At 42.2% G+C, this 17,590-nt stretch overlaps 1 protein-coding gene across 3 annotated transcripts in view; it reads left to right on the forward strand.

Moving 5' to 3' along the window:
• The window catches only part of CSRNP2 (cysteine and serine rich nuclear protein 2), a 54,935-nt gene that overhangs the window by 26,551 nt on the left and 10,794 nt on the right, over window positions 1-17,590 (forward strand). For 2 of the 3 annotated variants that reach the window (XM_066584378.1, XM_066584377.1), the window contains exons 2-4: window positions 8,666-8,840; window positions 10,662-10,921; window positions 14,776-15,072. In XM_066584378.1, the coding sequence (XP_066440475.1) occupies window positions 8,681-8,840; window positions 10,662-10,921; window positions 14,776-15,072 (717 nt within the window). In that variant the 5' untranslated portion in view covers window positions 8,666-8,680. Of the gene's footprint in view, window positions 1-5,531; window positions 5,564-8,665; window positions 8,841-10,661; window positions 10,922-14,775; window positions 15,073-17,590 lie in introns of those variants that run through there. The other variant, XM_066584379.1, reaches the window with a different exon arrangement.

The raw sequence follows: 17,590 nt of genomic DNA on the forward strand, positions 1-17,590 counted from the left end.
AGCCGGACAACCCCTTTAACATATATATATTTTTTAGGTATTTTGCGTTCCACCTCCCTTTTATGTGTTATGAATAGAAGGGGGTAATGAGGGTTCTATGTTAAGATGTGAAGGGGTAATGTCTTGTGGGTGCCATTCTGCATCCTTAATATATTTTAGTTAGTTACAATGTGTAGAGAAGGCCATGCATATTGAAGGCCAGCATTACAACCTGAAGTATTGTTGTTCTCTGTACTAAGGCTGTTACTATGTATTTGTGGAAGAATAGTCCAGGGGCAGTTTACTGTTGTATGCTCAATGGGAAGCGTTGCACTAATTCTGCATATTGCACCATTTGCTAATATTTCTACGAAACACTCTGTGACGCCAAAGAGTATGTGTTCCAACACAGTAACTACCGCGTGAGTTGTATTTAACTCGTGAATACGAGGCTTTATGAAGCACATGTAAACGGTGAAAAAGTAAAATACAGCTCACCAAAAATCTGGTTTTAACCTCCAGTAAGGGGGTGCATGGAATATAACACCAAGCCGGTTCCTCATGAATGTAATATGCATAAAACAACGTATATAGCTCCTGCTCTTCTCATAAAAAAATGAATCTTTATTAGAGTATATCCATTAAAAGTTAAAAATGTGCACATGTGCGAGCAGGGACCCCCGCGATTCGGCCAAAAACTAAGCCTTAATCCTAGCATATAGACTGTACAAGAAGCAATTTTAAGGTCACATGACATGATAGCATGACCACTCCTACTAATGAATTAATGAGGAAATGAAACACATGAAAAACAAAAACATTATATAAACATAAGGTCAGATCTAAATTTAAAACAATGTGGAAATCTGATTTTTAACCGCATGATTCAATAAGCTTCTCTTGAAAGCAATTTTTTTTAAACCAATCTCCATCTCTTTCTGGGTGGAACACCCATTCAATGCCAGTGACTTGAAATGATGATATATCTCCATGGTGGATTTGCCAAAAATGTCTGGATACTGCAGAAAGGGAACGTCCCAATACCCCGCAGGAGGGATTAGAGCCAGATATATACCCAGCAAAACAGACGACACAGCAGTTGTGTATTTGATGGGATGTTACTACTTTAGAACCATGTGGCTTCCGAATCAAAAAGACTCCCACATTGGAATATTCTGAATATTTTTTTTGGTTCAGTGGAATATTACTTTGTACGTGTTCACTTGATTTGATGCCGCTGATCATCTCGTCTGAACATGAGAAACTTAAACCTCTTCATTCAGTCATCCAGGAAACTTGATCTTCACTACAATTATACCAAGATAATCTCAAAAATAGAGGTTCATGTTACTTTTATCAAAAAATCCAAATGTGAACGAGACACAGCTGACTATCAGACTAATGCTATGTATATTTGGCGCCGGTTGTCTATTTATCACCGACCCATTTTGAATTCTGCACAGTTATCTGTTCTTTCAAAGGATCCCAATCTTGCACCCACCTGTAATATGAACCTGTGTCAGATGATCGAAGGTGTCAATACAGTTATACAACTATTGACTGTGAAGAAACATTTTCCCGACATTCCTGCTATAGGAAATACTCCAGTTATTCCCATTACTGCGGATCAAGTTAGTTGTTTGAGTAGCGCTGGACAACAAGCTATTCCTTTTGGAAATGACGTTTGAAGAACAATTAACTAATCCAGCTTACATCCACAAGAGAAATGGGCTCATTTTGTAAATTGATGAGTTTTCTACAACCATTAATAAAAAATATCCAATCTGGATTTTTGTCCTCTCCAGTCAAGAACTTCAGTTATCGGCTCTTCATATTCAAATGGCAAAAGAACTTCCCAATTTATACTCCAGATGTAAGAATATGGTACATAATAGATGACTAAACCCAAGGAAAGCACTGGAAGATATTGCTCTCAATCCTCGTATTATAGTCCAGCCTGCAGATAAGAGCGGCTCTATTGTGATACTCGACAAAGCTTTATATGAACGTGAAGTACTTATATTGCCATCTTACACCTCCAAATACCGGTCTCTTAATATTCATCCAACCGAAACATTCCAAATTGCTCTATCCAAGTTGCAACAGGAAGCTTTGTCCTCAGAGATAATAGACCAGAAACTATGATATTTGTTAGTAGACTCTCTAGTCTGCCCTATATTTTTTATGCATTGCCCGAAATTCATAAAAACCTCTTTCCTCCTCCCCAATTATGGCTAGTAATAGCTCAGTATATGCTTGATCTTCTGGCTACCATTGGCAACCAGAATTCCCGGCCAAGGCCCTTTTGCAGGTTTTCGATAATTTAGAATGGTCTGCTCACTATTCTTAATTACCATAGATGTTTCCTCTCTTTTTATACACTTATTCCACACAATGGAGCCAATAATGCCCTCCGATGATATCTGGATCCTTATGACAACTATTCAGATGATCTAAAAGAGTTACATTATTTTTGTTTCTCGCAATTTTCTATGTTTGCTAAAAAAAATTAGGCTTGTGGTTACCCCATGAACTTATCGTTCTCCCCGTCTGTCACTAATCTGTATGTCGCTATAGGAGGAGTCTGGTCTATATGCCTCCCATAACCAGTTTCTGCAGAAGATCCATTGGTATGGGAGATATATAGACGACCTTTTCCTTATCCTGTAGGATTCCACCAGTTTGGTTTCTGATTTTTTTTCTATTTCAAAAATCCTTTTGGTGTCTCTTACTATTCAGTAACATATTCTGTCTCTTTTCTTGAGGTCTTTTTTTATTGGAGACCCATTTTTAAATAAAATTAATAGTAAACTGTATAGGAAGCCTCCTCCGGCAATAACTCAGTACTTACAGAGTTACCACCCCCCCATCATGTGGTTAAAAATCTCCCGGTAGGAGCCAAAAGGACATGTTTATTGGAAAAAGACTAGAATCAAGAGTGTTATGTTATTTCTGATGGGTTGCGCCATTGTGGTTACCGAAGTGGGATCATTAATGGGGCCAAAAATATAGCAGCACCAAAAACCAGATATGCCCATTTGGCACAATCCAATCGTTTGACACAGGTGACTCCGGACACCCTGATATTGCAGCTCATTTTTCTTTATTTTTTTTCTACTGGTTTTAGTATGGATTTTTTTTAAATATCTACATATTCTTATGCTGGATGATTCCCTCACCCAAATTATCCAGTCAGATATCACATTTGTCGCCACGAAAACCCGTACAATAGGCAACATGATGGCTCCTAGACTAATTACAACAATACTACTTTGGCATCTCATAACTGGCTCATGGCTAAAGGTTGTTTCAGAGGTGCCCAATCAAGATGTGGTCTTTGCTCTTTATTAAAACAAGTTGTTTTTTTTTGGTACAAAATGCCAGACTCTCTTAGATGAATTCAATTGTAAATGGTAACACTACTCATGTCATTTATGTTATTGAATGTACGATCTGTTGGGAGCAATATGTCAGATGGACATCATGTAAATTACAACTACGTGTTGCTGAGCACATATCTGGCTCTAAGCCCGCCTCAGGTATATTGAGACGTCCCTGTCTGCAGCATTGAAAATTTTTTGGGGGAAATCTACCAAGGAGATATATGCTCATTTCAAGTCACTGACAGTGAAAGGATGTTCCTCCCAGCAAGAGATGGAGATTGGTTAAAAAAAAAATTGCTTCCAAGAGAGGCTGGACTGCACATGACTAGGTCAGATTACACGACTGGGTCAGATTCCGCTCCCGCATGCGGAATCCGACCCTGTGCCCGGCCGGTGTCCTGTCATTAGGTCTGCAGATGGTCTGCATGGCTCATCGTTGGACATGTGCAATACAGATTTTTTTAAAGCACCTCCTTTTCCCGCGGCATCGCCTAGCAACGACGCGGAATCCGCAACCTTTCCACCATGTCAATCACAGAAGGCCGCTTGTTGGACGGCTTCCATTGACTACAAAAATAGAGCATGCTGCAATTTTTTCTCCGTGAGCGGAAAATCACTTTTTCGCTCGTGTGCAGAAGAAAGTGCTTTAAAAAGTAAAGAAAAAATAAAAAAAAATATATATATTTTTTTAAACAATTTTTATAGAATTTTTGACAATATTTTCAATACAGAAAACAAAGCAATATTCCAATGTATGCATATTAGAGATGAGCGAGCACCCAAATGCTCGGGTCTGCGTTATTCGAGTCGAGCTTTTCGTAAAATTCGAGAGCTCTACTCGAGTAACGAACCCCATTGACTACAATGGGAGACTCGAGCATTTTTGTATGTGGGACGCCGGGTGCCGAGCTTTTTTTTTTTTTCCCTAGGTTCTCTCAAGTAACGAGCACCATGGAGTACGCTAATACTCGAACGAGCATCAAGCTCGACAGAGTACGTTCGCTCAACTCTAATGCGTATGAATTACTAAAGTCTCACATTACATTGTTTAAATTAAAACAGATCAGAATAATTTTTATGTGAAAGTATGGCTATATTCTAATAAAGATTCATAGCTGGAGCCATATACAAGGTTTTTTACCTTATGAAGCATATATAACACACACTTTTCTTTATCTTTAGAGCTGCGTGAGTGCAAACAACTCAATAATGCACAGAAAACTAATTTTTTTTATTTTTTATTATTGAATTAGAATATTTTTGTGTTAGAAGCTTTTTCTATTCTATTTTCCCAGTCAGACACCGTGGGCCCGAGGAAAATATTGTTTTATTTTTCTAGTGTGGCAGTCAGGCTGTTAATGCATCATTAACCCTTTCCAATCCACTGTCTGACCTCTGAAGACATTATGATTTAAGGCTGTACCGCTCCGATGTTGGAAGACGTCCGTCGGGGTTCTCTTAGTGTATATTGCCAGCCTCTCTGCTGTCGGAGCCTATCCAACGTGTCACCTCATGCAGTACTGGCTTTAGCCAGCAGATAGCGCCGTTGTATAACGGCAGAAAATGAGTAAGCCCCCTAGGAAAACCAGAATACAAATTGGAAAGGGTTAAAACATTTTTAGGCTACCTACAGACAGGCAAAGCTTCTGTTTTTTTTCCGCCATTTATTTCCGTATGGTTTCATTTTTTACAGTTCTCTTTCATTTGATTCCTTTTCTTCTAGGCTTCCATTTTTTTACATATAGGGACCAAATAGGGAGAAAAAGATGAAACGCAGACATGGAGATTGTGCGGGATACGCAACGCTGGTGTGAATGCAGCCGCTTTAAATTAGTAGTATAGAAAATAATGCGCTTTATCTTCTGAGAAAAGGAAAAATTTGACCAAGTTGGATATAGATACTTTTTATCTCTCTCTCTAATATCTATATAGAATATTCTGTGTTTGCCCACACAAACCAGCAAGAATGTGTTTGGGATTGCGGTCTAGTAATCTGTTGGGGTTGTAGAAGCGGTCTGTACATTAGATGAGCCGTTCTTCATGTTTGCGATTCTCAGCCTAATGTATTCTAGATATTCCTAATTCACAGAATGCTCGCAGAGCTGCTGCTGTCACGGCCGGCCCGGCTCCCTCTCTGAATTCTGCCTTTACAAACGGAAGACTGTTGCCCTGGCAACCAAGCGCAATGACTGGATGGGGAGGTGCGTTACAGGCGAGCATCTGCGGCGCAGGAAATGGAATAACACGGGCAGATAGAGGCAATGAACCGAGCAGAGATGACTGCGACTCTCCTTGTATTGGGGAAATGGAAGAAGCTATATGCGCTATAAATTACTCTATAATCTAATATGACGAATATCTGTATATACATACAGGAATGTTTCTAATTAGGTACACCGTTACTGATGGTATATTCTGGTCATACTAGCGCCATGGCTTCCATTAGAAATCCGTTGTCTGATGGATCACGTCGACTTTAAGGCCCCCTTCACACAGGCGTATTTGTGCGCACAATACACAAAAAATAGAACCCATTAATTTAAATGGAGGTTTCAAATGCATGCATTTTCCTGCGCATTCCAGTTGCGCAAAAAAAAAAACGAAGAAAAAAACAAACAACCCTGCAGCATGCTCTATTTTCCATTTGCGCTCCAAAGGTCCCCATAGTGGTTAATTAGTGGGGATGGGGGGGCATAAGTGTGTAAGCGATACACAAGGGGATGCATGATACACTGCGGTATTCCACTTGAAGAGGAACGCATCCGGAACTCAGACTAACTTAGCCATTTTAATGGGGAGTGTCTTTGTTTGCCGCATGCAAATGAACGTGCCATGGGTGCGAGAAAAGTACATTAAATTAAGCCAATAAGCATGCAACAGCATCTTCCAGTGTGCAAATACGTCGCGCTGAGGCGCGCAAATGCGCATACGCTTGTGTGGAGGAGGCCTGATGGGGTTCATCAGGGTTTTTTCTCATTTTTGCTGGCCAGAATAACGCAGCATGCTGCATTGATGATGCCATCTTGGATCTGAACGGTAATGTGAAAAAAGTGCACGTTATGGAGATGGCGCCAAACTAATGTTTTCAGATGGAAAGTTTAATGATAAATCAAATCTAAACATTATTTGAGGTTCAGTGTATTGTCTGTATACCGTATGTTATAGTACATTTCATGCACCATCTTTGGTACCAGTACTGGGTTTAACTGGTCAGTTTGTCCTACAGTGTGTCAGACCATAGTGGGGATGATTTGTTACCTACCTTGGATCTGAAGTATAGGGTCGGCCATGGGAAATTAGCCAAGCACCCCACACTCATGAAAACTAGTGTTGCCCATTGCATCCAATCACAGAGCAGCTTTCATTTTACCTCGGCAGCAAATGAAATGAAAGCTGTGCTGTGATTGGTTGCTACGGTCAACAAAGACAGATTTTCATTTTCTTTCATAAGAGCGCAGTGCTGGAATACTTTCCCATGGCTGACCTGTTTGTTGCAAAGATATTTTATTTGGAGGAAATTTTCTATACTCGAGCTGTGGCATTGGAAAGAAAAATGGCGCCTTAAGGCTGGGTTTACACAGGGCGGATTTGCCACGGAGTATCGTTGCGGCAAATCCGCCTACGGCAGCTAATCCCGGGATCGGCCAACCATGTGGACAAGATTTGTTAAAAATCTCATTCACACGGGGTGGACAATCTGTTGCGGCAATAGTCGGCATTAGCTGACGCTGCGGCGTGGATTCCCGACCGCGGCATGTCCATTCCTTTTTTTTTTCTCCGTTGCGGCCTTGCTCTTTATGGAGGAGCCGGCCGCAACGGAAAAACATGCGGCGGGTATTGAAGCTGCTCTTATCCTGTGGTAATCTCATGTTTTTTTGCTGTGGCAAAACTGCAAGATTTCCGCTGGGAATGCGTCCCGTGTGACCCCAGCCTTAGGGCTTATTCCCACGAGCGTATATCGGTCAGCGCTTTTATGGCCGGCCTATATACGCTTCCATCTAAGCACTCCCCCTTCCCTCCTCCTCACTGGCTCTTTGCCTCTCTCCTTCACTCCTGCGTTTGCAATGGGAGTGGGCGGGCAGGGGCGGAGCTAAGCTTAGCTCTGTCCCGCCCAGTCACATTGCTTGCTATGGACAAGAAGAGTGGCGGAGGCTTTGCTCTGCCCGCCCATTTCCATTGCAAACCGCTCGGAGGGGAGGAGAGAAGCAGAGAGTCGGTGAGTGGGAGGGACAGCCTATATCGGCGATATACGCACGTCTGAATAAGCCCTTACTGTGAGAATTTGGAATGTTCACATCTTTTCTTTCACCATTAATGATACCCATTAGTTTACTCTAGAGAATTGCTACCCAGGATTGGTATATGGGTGCCCATTTTTCACGTGTCACTGATTTGGTACCCAAGACCAATATAGTGCCCATTTTTGTAGTACCTAGAAATATGCCGTTAGGAAATAATGTGGTCACGTTTTGTTTGAAAATGGTAATCCCATAAGGGGCAGGCACAGGTAATGTTGGCCAGGGTGCGAATTGTCTAATTAAGAGGTCTGTGTGTTGCGCGTTCAGATTTTGCATGCGCAAATACGCCCGTGTGAAGGCGCTGTTAGATTGTATGTCCTGCAAAACTATAGACCAGTGTCTCTCAACTCCAGTCCTCAGGGACCCCCAACAGGTCATGTTTTCAGGATTTCCCCAGCATTGCCCTGGTGATGGGATTTTTGTCAATGCCTCAGACATTGCCACAGGTGTTCTTACTATAGGATATCCTGAAAACAGGACCTGTTGGGGTGCCCTGAGGAATGGAGTTGGGAAACAGTGGTCTAGACCATATACAAAAAACTCTAGGCAAGTTGCAGATACTTTGTTATTATGTCTAATTGATAAAGGAGGACTGAGGTGGACCCATAAGGTGGCTTCATCTCGCCCACCTCTTGTCTCTCGTATGCATTACTAAGACTTTACTGAACTGCTAGCAAGTTCGTACATATAACAGGTAATCCATAATGTGCCTACCGTTTCCAAATATTATGCGCACTGGTTGTTAAGTGCAATTTGCCGACAAGCTTGATAAGATTGCTTTATTTTAAGCGTCTGCTGCGATGCCTAGCATGATGTTGACATAGCGCTAATTTGTAAAGGTACCTTGGCAACGTTGCCTAGTTAACTACAGATTAGGTGGCTTAAAAAAAACAAAAAGTCAGAAAATAGACCTGTAAAGTGTGTATTTAGCCATACGGTGTACTGGCATTACATTCTGAACGGTTATGTTTAGTGTTTATTATATGTGTTTTTGCTTTCCGTTAGGCAACCCTGAAACAAATGGATGCTGTGACGAGCAGAAGCCTGAAAAGAAAGTTTGAAGAAGTAGATCCTGGCTCGCCAATTTCTACATCAAAAGATTCCGATGATGAGATCTCAAACAGCGACAGTGCCGAAAGCTGTGACAGCATTAATGCTCCTACCACCACTGAACTTATCCGTAAGTTATTCTCAGGGGTGCCATTTGGTACAATTGGCTTTTTGTTGATGTAGAGATGTTTTCCAGGATGCACTGCTGTCCTCTTAGGTCATCAGTGTCTTGTCCTGGTAGACAATGTTAACCCACATTAAAGAATAAAACTTTTTCCCTTCTTCCTGTATTTGGAATAGGAAGTTCTTACACTAATTTGAGGGCTATAGCAAAATATCTTAAAGGTGCGGTCTCGGGATAGATATTGATGAAATATTACTAGAATAGGCAATTAACGTCCAATTGCTGTAAGGCCATCAGCTGTCACCTCTGAAGATTGCTAAAACAAAGTGGCAACGAAACGTCTGTGCCGTAAAGGCAGGCCATACACTTTAGATAGGTGTAGGCCAAATGCTCCTTCGCTCAACAGCTATTTTTCCTGATCCCTCCATACAGATACATGCTCAACTTGGCCAAGCATGCATGTGCTCTGAATGGGGAGAGGGGAAAATACTGCCACCAGATACTTTCGGCAGTGGCCTATCTCTCCTGAGAGCAAAAGGAATGGGGATGTTGAAATTGAGCCTGCTTGACAATTCTTTCCCGTGAGATCTATTGTTAGAGAAGAGTCAGCACACCATCATACACATTGGACGGAGCTGATCTCGCTAAAATCTGCCGTCTTTGGTTTCCTGACTGCTCCGTTTGACTTGGGCAAGCTATTGTAGTTGTTGGTCAACCGTATTGTAAATATGTGTTATAAAAGCCTGTTCTGAGACAACCCCATTAATATTACCTAAGCTTCTTTTCCTGATCCTTCCCTCCTTCTGTCTCCATGTACTTCATTCTTCTACATGGTATTCCCATAGAAAACAGTGCACATCACTTTCTAAGATGCTGATGCGGATATTATTGTACCTTGACACCACCGGAAGCTAGGTCTCACATCCCTAGCTTCCGATAGGGTCAATGTTGTACGGTCCTAGCAGCACACTGTGGATTGATTTCTGCATGCAAGGCACGCACAAATAAATCCACAGTGTGCTGCTGCCTGTGTGTGCTGCGAGCCGGACGTAATTTCCGGCATGCTTACACATTCCCTGCCATTCATCCCCTAAGTCCTCCGTATGGCCTGCCAGCTGCGTGCTCCCTCTCAGTGGCCCCCTTGGCCGGCGCCTCATGGCTCCCTGCCGTCCGTCCCCCGAGTCCTCTTTACGGCCCAGCGGCTGCGTGCTCCCTGCCGGTGGGCTCCCCCTTGGCCGGAACCTCACGGCTCCCTGCTTGTCCGTCCCCTGAGTCCTCCATACTGCCCTCTCTGCTGGGTGATGGCCGCTCCCCCAGTGACAGCTCCAAATACATTGGCTGCCTCTCTGGTGGGTGAGAGTGGCCGCCTCTGTGACCCCTGAAGGCCCCTCTACCGAATAAACCTCAGAAGATGCTGGCCACCTCTGTGACAGGTGACGCCCGCTCCCCCGCTGAGTTGTCAAGAAAAGCTGACACTCTCGCACACTTCCACCTGAAGCTGTGCGAAAGCAGCGGCAGCAACCCCTCTATGCTTTCTCTACATAACTTTAGTGCCCTTGCAGGCCTCACCAATAAAAAGCACTGCAGCCAATCACGTTGAGGGGGCGTCACCCCCTGTCAATCTTGACTCTACCAGGAAATTCTGGTGGCGTCAAGATACACTAATACCGCTGATTCGAATATACTGTAGCTCTAATGTCTGATTCTTAAAGTTATAGCTCATATTGTCATCCGTTTGACAGGAGTTGTTGACGTTCGGCATTCTTATACTTTATTTTAGTACATAAAAATTGGTCTTTTAAATAGGTTTTTTAAAATTTATTTCAGCAACATCCATCCTGAAGCGGCAGAAACTTCTGAGACAAAAGAACGTCCGTTTTGACCAGGTCACTGTCTATTACTTCTCACGTCGCCAAGGATTCACCAGTGTGCCAAGTCAGGGTGGTAGCTCCTTGGGAATGGCGCAACACCACAACTCTGTACGAAAGTACACACTCTGTGAGTTTGCCCAGGAACAAGAGGTGACGCATCGAGAAATACTGCGTGAGCACCTAAAGGAGGAGAAACTTCACACAAGAAAGATGAAGGTATGTCACTAGCTATTCATCAATTCTACCTGCTCTGAAAAGGGAGAAAACAATGCTGCTTGGTATGATTGTACCCAGGTGATGACATATTTCCTAGTGCATTGATAGGCTGTACCATGGACATGATACACTCCTAGATGGCATCCACATGTCCAAGTTGTAGTTAACAAGAGAGCCTCAACTGATCATAAGATAGGTCTAGATAGATCATCTTAGCATGTAAAGTGGTTGTCTGAGATTCATTACGTTACCATGATCTTCTTTGTGTGTGTAACTTTTTGTGATCCATAGTATGCTCACGTGCCTCCGCTGTCAAATTACATAACTTCACGTATATGTAAGCTCCTGTAACTTGGTCTGCACTTCAACAGCTATGTCACTGGTGGTGGACCAACCAGCAAAAAAAATGCAAACACAATTCTGGGAAGTATTTAGAAAAGCATACAAGATCACATGAAGTAATTATCCCCCTTTTTTCTTCTTTGGTCAGAACTCATTTGGATTACTGTGTCCAGTTCTGGGCACTCATGGATTGTGTACGTGATTTCAGTGGAAGTTTAGTGATTTTTGATAGTATGTGAGCATACTTCAGATTGTAAACCGGCGCACAGTACTATACATTGCATAGCTGCTGGGCTTGGTATTGCAACTCGGCCACATTCACTTGAATGGGACTATGCTGCACAAATGCCTTGTGACCTGTGAGCGTGTTGTCACAGATTGAGAAAGAGGTTGAAGCATTTTCTCAAGCATTGCTGCCTATTCAAACCGTTGATCGGCAAGGATGTCAGAAGTCAGTCCTTCACAGATCTGATATTCTTGGAGCTATCCTAGGGCTTGGGTCATCAATAAATAGGTTCCGAAAAATCCATTTTAGTTTATTGTTATTTTTTGGGGTTTTTTTTTTTTTAGTCCAGTTAAAAGTAACTAGATTGACCCGATGTTCAAAAATGTTTGAGATGGTTGTAAATGTTTGAAGAACTGATTATATTAATTGGCAATGACTTCAGGATAAGCTACAGTACATTTTCAGTTTACCAACTTCCATCTGAGCGTACCCCTTGACCCGTTCGCCATCCACGTTTGCTCTGCCACGTTTTGGGGACATGGCAACAGTCAATCTGGTAAGCACTTGATATGAACATCACTTAGCAGCTCTTGACTCTCCCTAGCGGTGCTGTTGGCTAACGCACAAAAGCACCGCTAGACTTAACATAGGAACTTCGAACTAGCCTGACAGTCACTCAATGTATCAAACTCAAATTTTATGATTTTACGGTGGTGGTGAGGATGTCACAAATCTAATGACACCAGAATCATCCACCAAAGGTCACGCAATGGGGTCAAAGTGTGGTACAATAAACCGCCTGTAGCCTTTTTTATATTAGACTAGCTGATATACCTGGCTTTGGTTGAGTAAATTTGGTACAGGTGTTTACATATTGTTCGCACAGAGAATTTTATGAAGTCGTGGTTACTTCAGAGGAACTGAGGAATAACATATGTTCACACATAGAGGAGCGTTAGATTGTCCTCAGACTGTAAATGCTGTGGATTTTTCATGCAGAGAGCAAAGACTGAAAATCTGGTGCAAATCTGTTCCATGTGAACATAGTCTAAGACTTCCATCAAGGTGACTGTTGAGCAATACTGGAAAAGACCATTGAGTGAATAGCAGATACCACGCAACAATTTTCACCAGGTGTTGTTAAGTCTGCTTGTTTTCTAAAACTTAAAAAAAAAATTATAATTTTGGGGTGGCACCATTCATGGTTTTCTGGTTCCCTTGCTATTGGTGAGCATTGGCAATACAAGTGATAATATATGGGAAGCAGCCCAATGTAATACAGGGTTTAGTGGGAGTTTCTCTTCATAACACATGGGGAAAAATTTACTACGACTGGCATTTCCAACACCGGTCTTAGTATAATTTCCCCTAGCGCACAGTGCACCTAATATATGAAGAGTGCCAACGCAGAAATGTACACCGGTCTGACCAGTCATACATCACTGGCATAATTTACACCAGCTTCTGTTAAAAGTTATGCAAAAATATGTTGGCCCAAGGTGGCCATAGCCCCTCCCGACAAACTCCAACCACTATTCACCAAAATGACGAGGCTCGCTCAGAGGGCAAAAAAGTCACAAACTTTTTGCGCAAGTGGGCTTTACACCAAATTCTGCAACTTTCTACGCTAGTATTTTGGTATAAAGCCATAGTAATTGTCCCTGATGGAGGTCATAGGTTGAGTGTGATCCTTTATGTAAGTGGACAAATATACCCTTCACACAATTTATTCGCTGGATGGCAATGTTCTATGGATGAATGTGTGGTCAGAGTCCATCTCCACACTGAAAGTGCAGTCTTGCGAATAGTCTAGGTGAAAACATTTTCATTAAGACTTGTACCTGTAGACATGGTTGATCCTTGTGCCGCTACTTCTGCCTTGTCATGGCCACAGGTTCCCTATACTTGTTGAGCATTACACTTGCATCATGCACCTCTTATGTTCACTTCATTCCCTAGGGCCAGCATGATGAAACCTCCTGCAGAGAATTATAGTCTGTGTATTGCAGACCTGCCTCCTGTTATGAGCGCCCTTCCTGTAAGCTACACCTTTTAAATATCTTGGACCCATTGAGGCCATGCTTGGTTTTGTAGGAAGGTTGTAAATTCGTATCTTTTTATATTTCACAGTGGATATAAAGTGTCAAAAAATAATATATATATATTGGTGTAATACGGTAGTTATTTTATGTTTACATACTTCTACGGTGACTACTTTTTATGCCAAAGTTACTTAATGCAAAAAGACCCACATACATAAGGGTACTCCAGAAATGCACCACTTTTTACAGCATACACAAAATTGAAAACGGTAGCCGCATCGAAAACAAAGCAAAAGCTTTTTTTATGCGTTTTTAACTACTAAATAAGGGAGATGGAATGAAACCTCCACAGTGTCACTTATTGGAAGGCAGTATTCCTTCAAGCCAAAGTTAGACTCTTTATACAAGCCTTGTAACAATGACTGGGAATTAAAAGCAAAGCCAGACTCCATGCACAGATAGCTGTTTCAGGGTATTTGCCCTTCATCAGTGTACAATAGGAGTCTTCCAATAGGTGGCACTGGGGAGATATTATTCCATCTCGCTTATTTGCATATTACCCAGAGAAGCATGAAGGGGTCTCCTCACTCACCTTCTAGGTGCTCTCCCCAAGGAGAAAATAAAAGTGTTTCTCACCCCCTGTCCCATGCCTCTAACTAGCAAAGCCAGACTCCTACTGTACACTGATGAAGGGCAAATACCCTGAGACAGCTGTCTGTGCATGGAGTGTTACAAGGCTTGTATAAAGAGTCTAACTTTGGCTTGAAAGAATGCTGCCTTCCAATAGATGGCAGTGTAAACATGTGAATGCAGCCTATGAGACTCCCTACCTATTTACAAAAGATTGTTGGATCAGCCATTAAGGTAAGTTCTAGGTGTAGCTGTCATGCACCATGTATTGCAGTTTAAAGGGGTATTCAGAAGATGATTTATGGGAGTAAGGCCATGCATACGTGCTCCTCTCTGCATACAAGTTAATGGGACTTTCCGGAAACAGCCAACACTTGCTATTTTGCAACCCTATGTGTAAACATTATGTGACCCTTAATACTGTTGTTTCTCCACCTTTCTTATACTTTGAACGTTTAGTACTACATCCCCAAGGCCTATGGCCGCAGGTTTGGCATCAGATATGTGAGTATATATTAGGGATTAACAAACTCTGAAGTACAGCTATGTTTATTTTTAATGCTCTCTTTTTGGTCACTATTTCCCTTATTGATTGGTATTTTCTTCATTTTCAGTTGACAAAAAATGGTACAGTAGAATCAGAAGAAGCTGAAGGCCTGACCTTGGAGGACGTTTCCGATGAAGATATAGATGTAGACAATGTTGAAGTGGATGACTACTTCTTCCTTCAACCATTACCAACAAAGAGGCGTAGAGCCCTGCTCCGAGCCGCTGGTGTCCATCGCATAGATGCTGAAGAAAAGCAGGAACTTAGAGCCATCCGTCTCTCTAGAGAAGAGTGTGGGTGCGACTGTCGACTCTTCTGTGATCCAGAAGCATGTCCATGCAGTCAGGCTGGTATCAAATGTCAGGTGAGGGATAACATTGTCTTTGCTTATGAAATGCTGAATAACATATTAAATTAAGTTAAACTGTATCTTGTGATTACTTACAGTTACATAGTTGATGAGGTTGAAAATAGATGCAGGTCCGTCAAGTTCAACTTATAATACTACCGTGTTGATCCAGAAGAAAGCAAAAACAAAACTTCATGAGGTGCATACCAGTTGCCAATTTCTTCCTGATTCCAGTATCACAGTCAGAAAAATACCCTGGATCAACATCCCATCTCAATGAATCGAATACGCAATACGGATACTGGTGTATCTTGTCTCCACTGGAAGTGTGGGTGGAGACATGGGTTAGGCAGCACAGTGACAGAGAACACCTACGCAACGTCCCCTAGTACCGGTGGTTAGGGTTAGGGTTACGGTTATCCTTAGTGTTTTATGGTTAGGCTTAGGCATAAGGTTAGGGTTAGAGGTAGTATTAGGGTGAGTCTACAGTTACAGCAGCTAAAGCCACCTGCTATGCTGGTCGGCCACTATGCTGAGGATACAGCATATGCAGCGGCAGCAGGAGCGCAGCTGCAGCAGTGCAACCATATGTGCAACTGCTGATGCCCAGCCGCTGTGGACACTTACAGTGGGAGACAAGCAGTGTGGCGCAGCAGGGAGGAGAGAAGCAGAACACCGCCGACAGAAACAGGTTAGGGGAGGAGCCTGACAGCGGCACACACTGGGAGGACGCCTGGGACAGTCACAATAGGCCACGGAAAACTTAGAAGCTGGGAGGCAACAAGTATCAGTGCTAGAGACACTGACAGGAGCAACGAGGGGTCTGCTACTTGGCCAATCAGCACCTGTGGGTGTTCCTATTTACTCCTGCAGGACAAACTCTTGTCTCCACCCACAGTTCCAGTGGAGATAAGATACACCAGTACCCGCAATACGTGCACTAGTTTTGCTTTCAAAGCTATTTCTTAATACAATGTGTGCAGGAATATAATAAATGCAATACTAAAGTATTGCAGTATATTGTGTAAGGATCAGATAACCCCCAATAAAGTCCATATGGGCTTAAAAAAAATAATTTTTGAATAAAGTTAAATAAAGTTTTTTTTTAAATTATTACAAAAAATACAAATTAGAAGTTGGAACCTCCTCTTTTCCCCTTTTTAACACTCTACTAAAATATATTTATGCTGTATGGTAGATACATCAGGGAAAAAAAAACAATGCCAAAATTGCATTTTGTTGATCACCCTGTCTCCAAGAAAGTATTTGTAAAAAGACGATCAAAACTTTTTATATATATATTTTCCAACATGATGCCAATAGAAACTGTAGGTTGTCCCGCAAAAATCAAGCCCTCACACAACACCATCAACAAAAAAATAAAAAAGTTATGAGGTCAGCAGATATTTTTACTGTAGATTTTAATTAGATTGACCCTAAAAACAAGTTTCATAACTTTTGTCTTGATGTTCCAATCTGCCTATCCCCCTAATTTCCTTGGTTGTTGCTGTAGTTCAAGATTGTACACAATATTCCCTTTGTGGTCTGACTGGTGATTTGCATAGAGGCAAAACTATGTTCCTTTCATGGGAATCTATGATTCTTTTAATACATCTCATGATTTTATTTGCCTTGGCAGCAGCTGCCTGGTGCTGATTTCTAAAGTTTTGTACCCATCAGTACCCCCAAGTCTATTTCAGTGGCAGATTTACTAGTTAATATATAATTCTACAACTTACTCCTCTACCCAAGTACATCACCTTCTATTTATCCACATTAAACTTGATTTACCGTTTCTCCACCCCAGCTTCCCTAAATCCCTCTGTAATGTTACATTAGCCGTCTTTGTGTTGATTACTTAACAGAGCTTAGAATCTGCAAATATGTATATTTTGTTCTGTAGGCCCCCTACAGGTCATTAATATATTAATTAGAAGTCCTTGTACTGACACTTGTGACATCCGACTTGTGACTGTGACCCAATCTAAGGATTTATCATTAATAACGTCTTCTGTTTTTAATCACTGATCCTTTTCCCAGTTTCACATGTTTTCTTCTAGTCCCAATATCCTCTTTTTATGTCTGAATATTTTAAGCGCCAGAGTCTTAAAACACCAATGAAAGTATGGATACCCAACATCCACAGCCTTACCCAGGTCCAGTCTGGGCTTGGGACCCTCTTATGCTTCATTTACATGGGACGAGCTGCCTGTCAAATGATGCTCAACAGCTCGTTCCAGTGATGCCCGCTTCTGTACCATTACACAGGAGCGAGTAGCGGCAGCATCGCTCGGAGCACTGCCGGCATGGAGGCCATTCGTTCAAATTCCTTTGTAAATGGGCCATTACACGAGATGACCTGTCGGGCGCAGATACCTGACAGGTAGTCCCAGCGATAATTGTTCCTGTGAATGGAGGCAAAGTGGGCCACGGATCATTCCGGCCCATCTCCACTCACAGTAAACAGGCAGTCATTCATAAGTGAACGACTGCCTGTTTACTTGGGCTGATCTGTCGTTCAGTTTTATGCATG

The sequence above is a fragment of the Eleutherodactylus coqui genome, chromosome 1 (genome assembly GCF_035609145.1).
Source record: "Eleutherodactylus coqui strain aEleCoq1 chromosome 1, aEleCoq1.hap1, whole genome shotgun sequence".
NCBI classification, from domain to species: domain Eukaryota; kingdom Metazoa; phylum Chordata; class Amphibia; order Anura; family Eleutherodactylidae; genus Eleutherodactylus; species Eleutherodactylus coqui.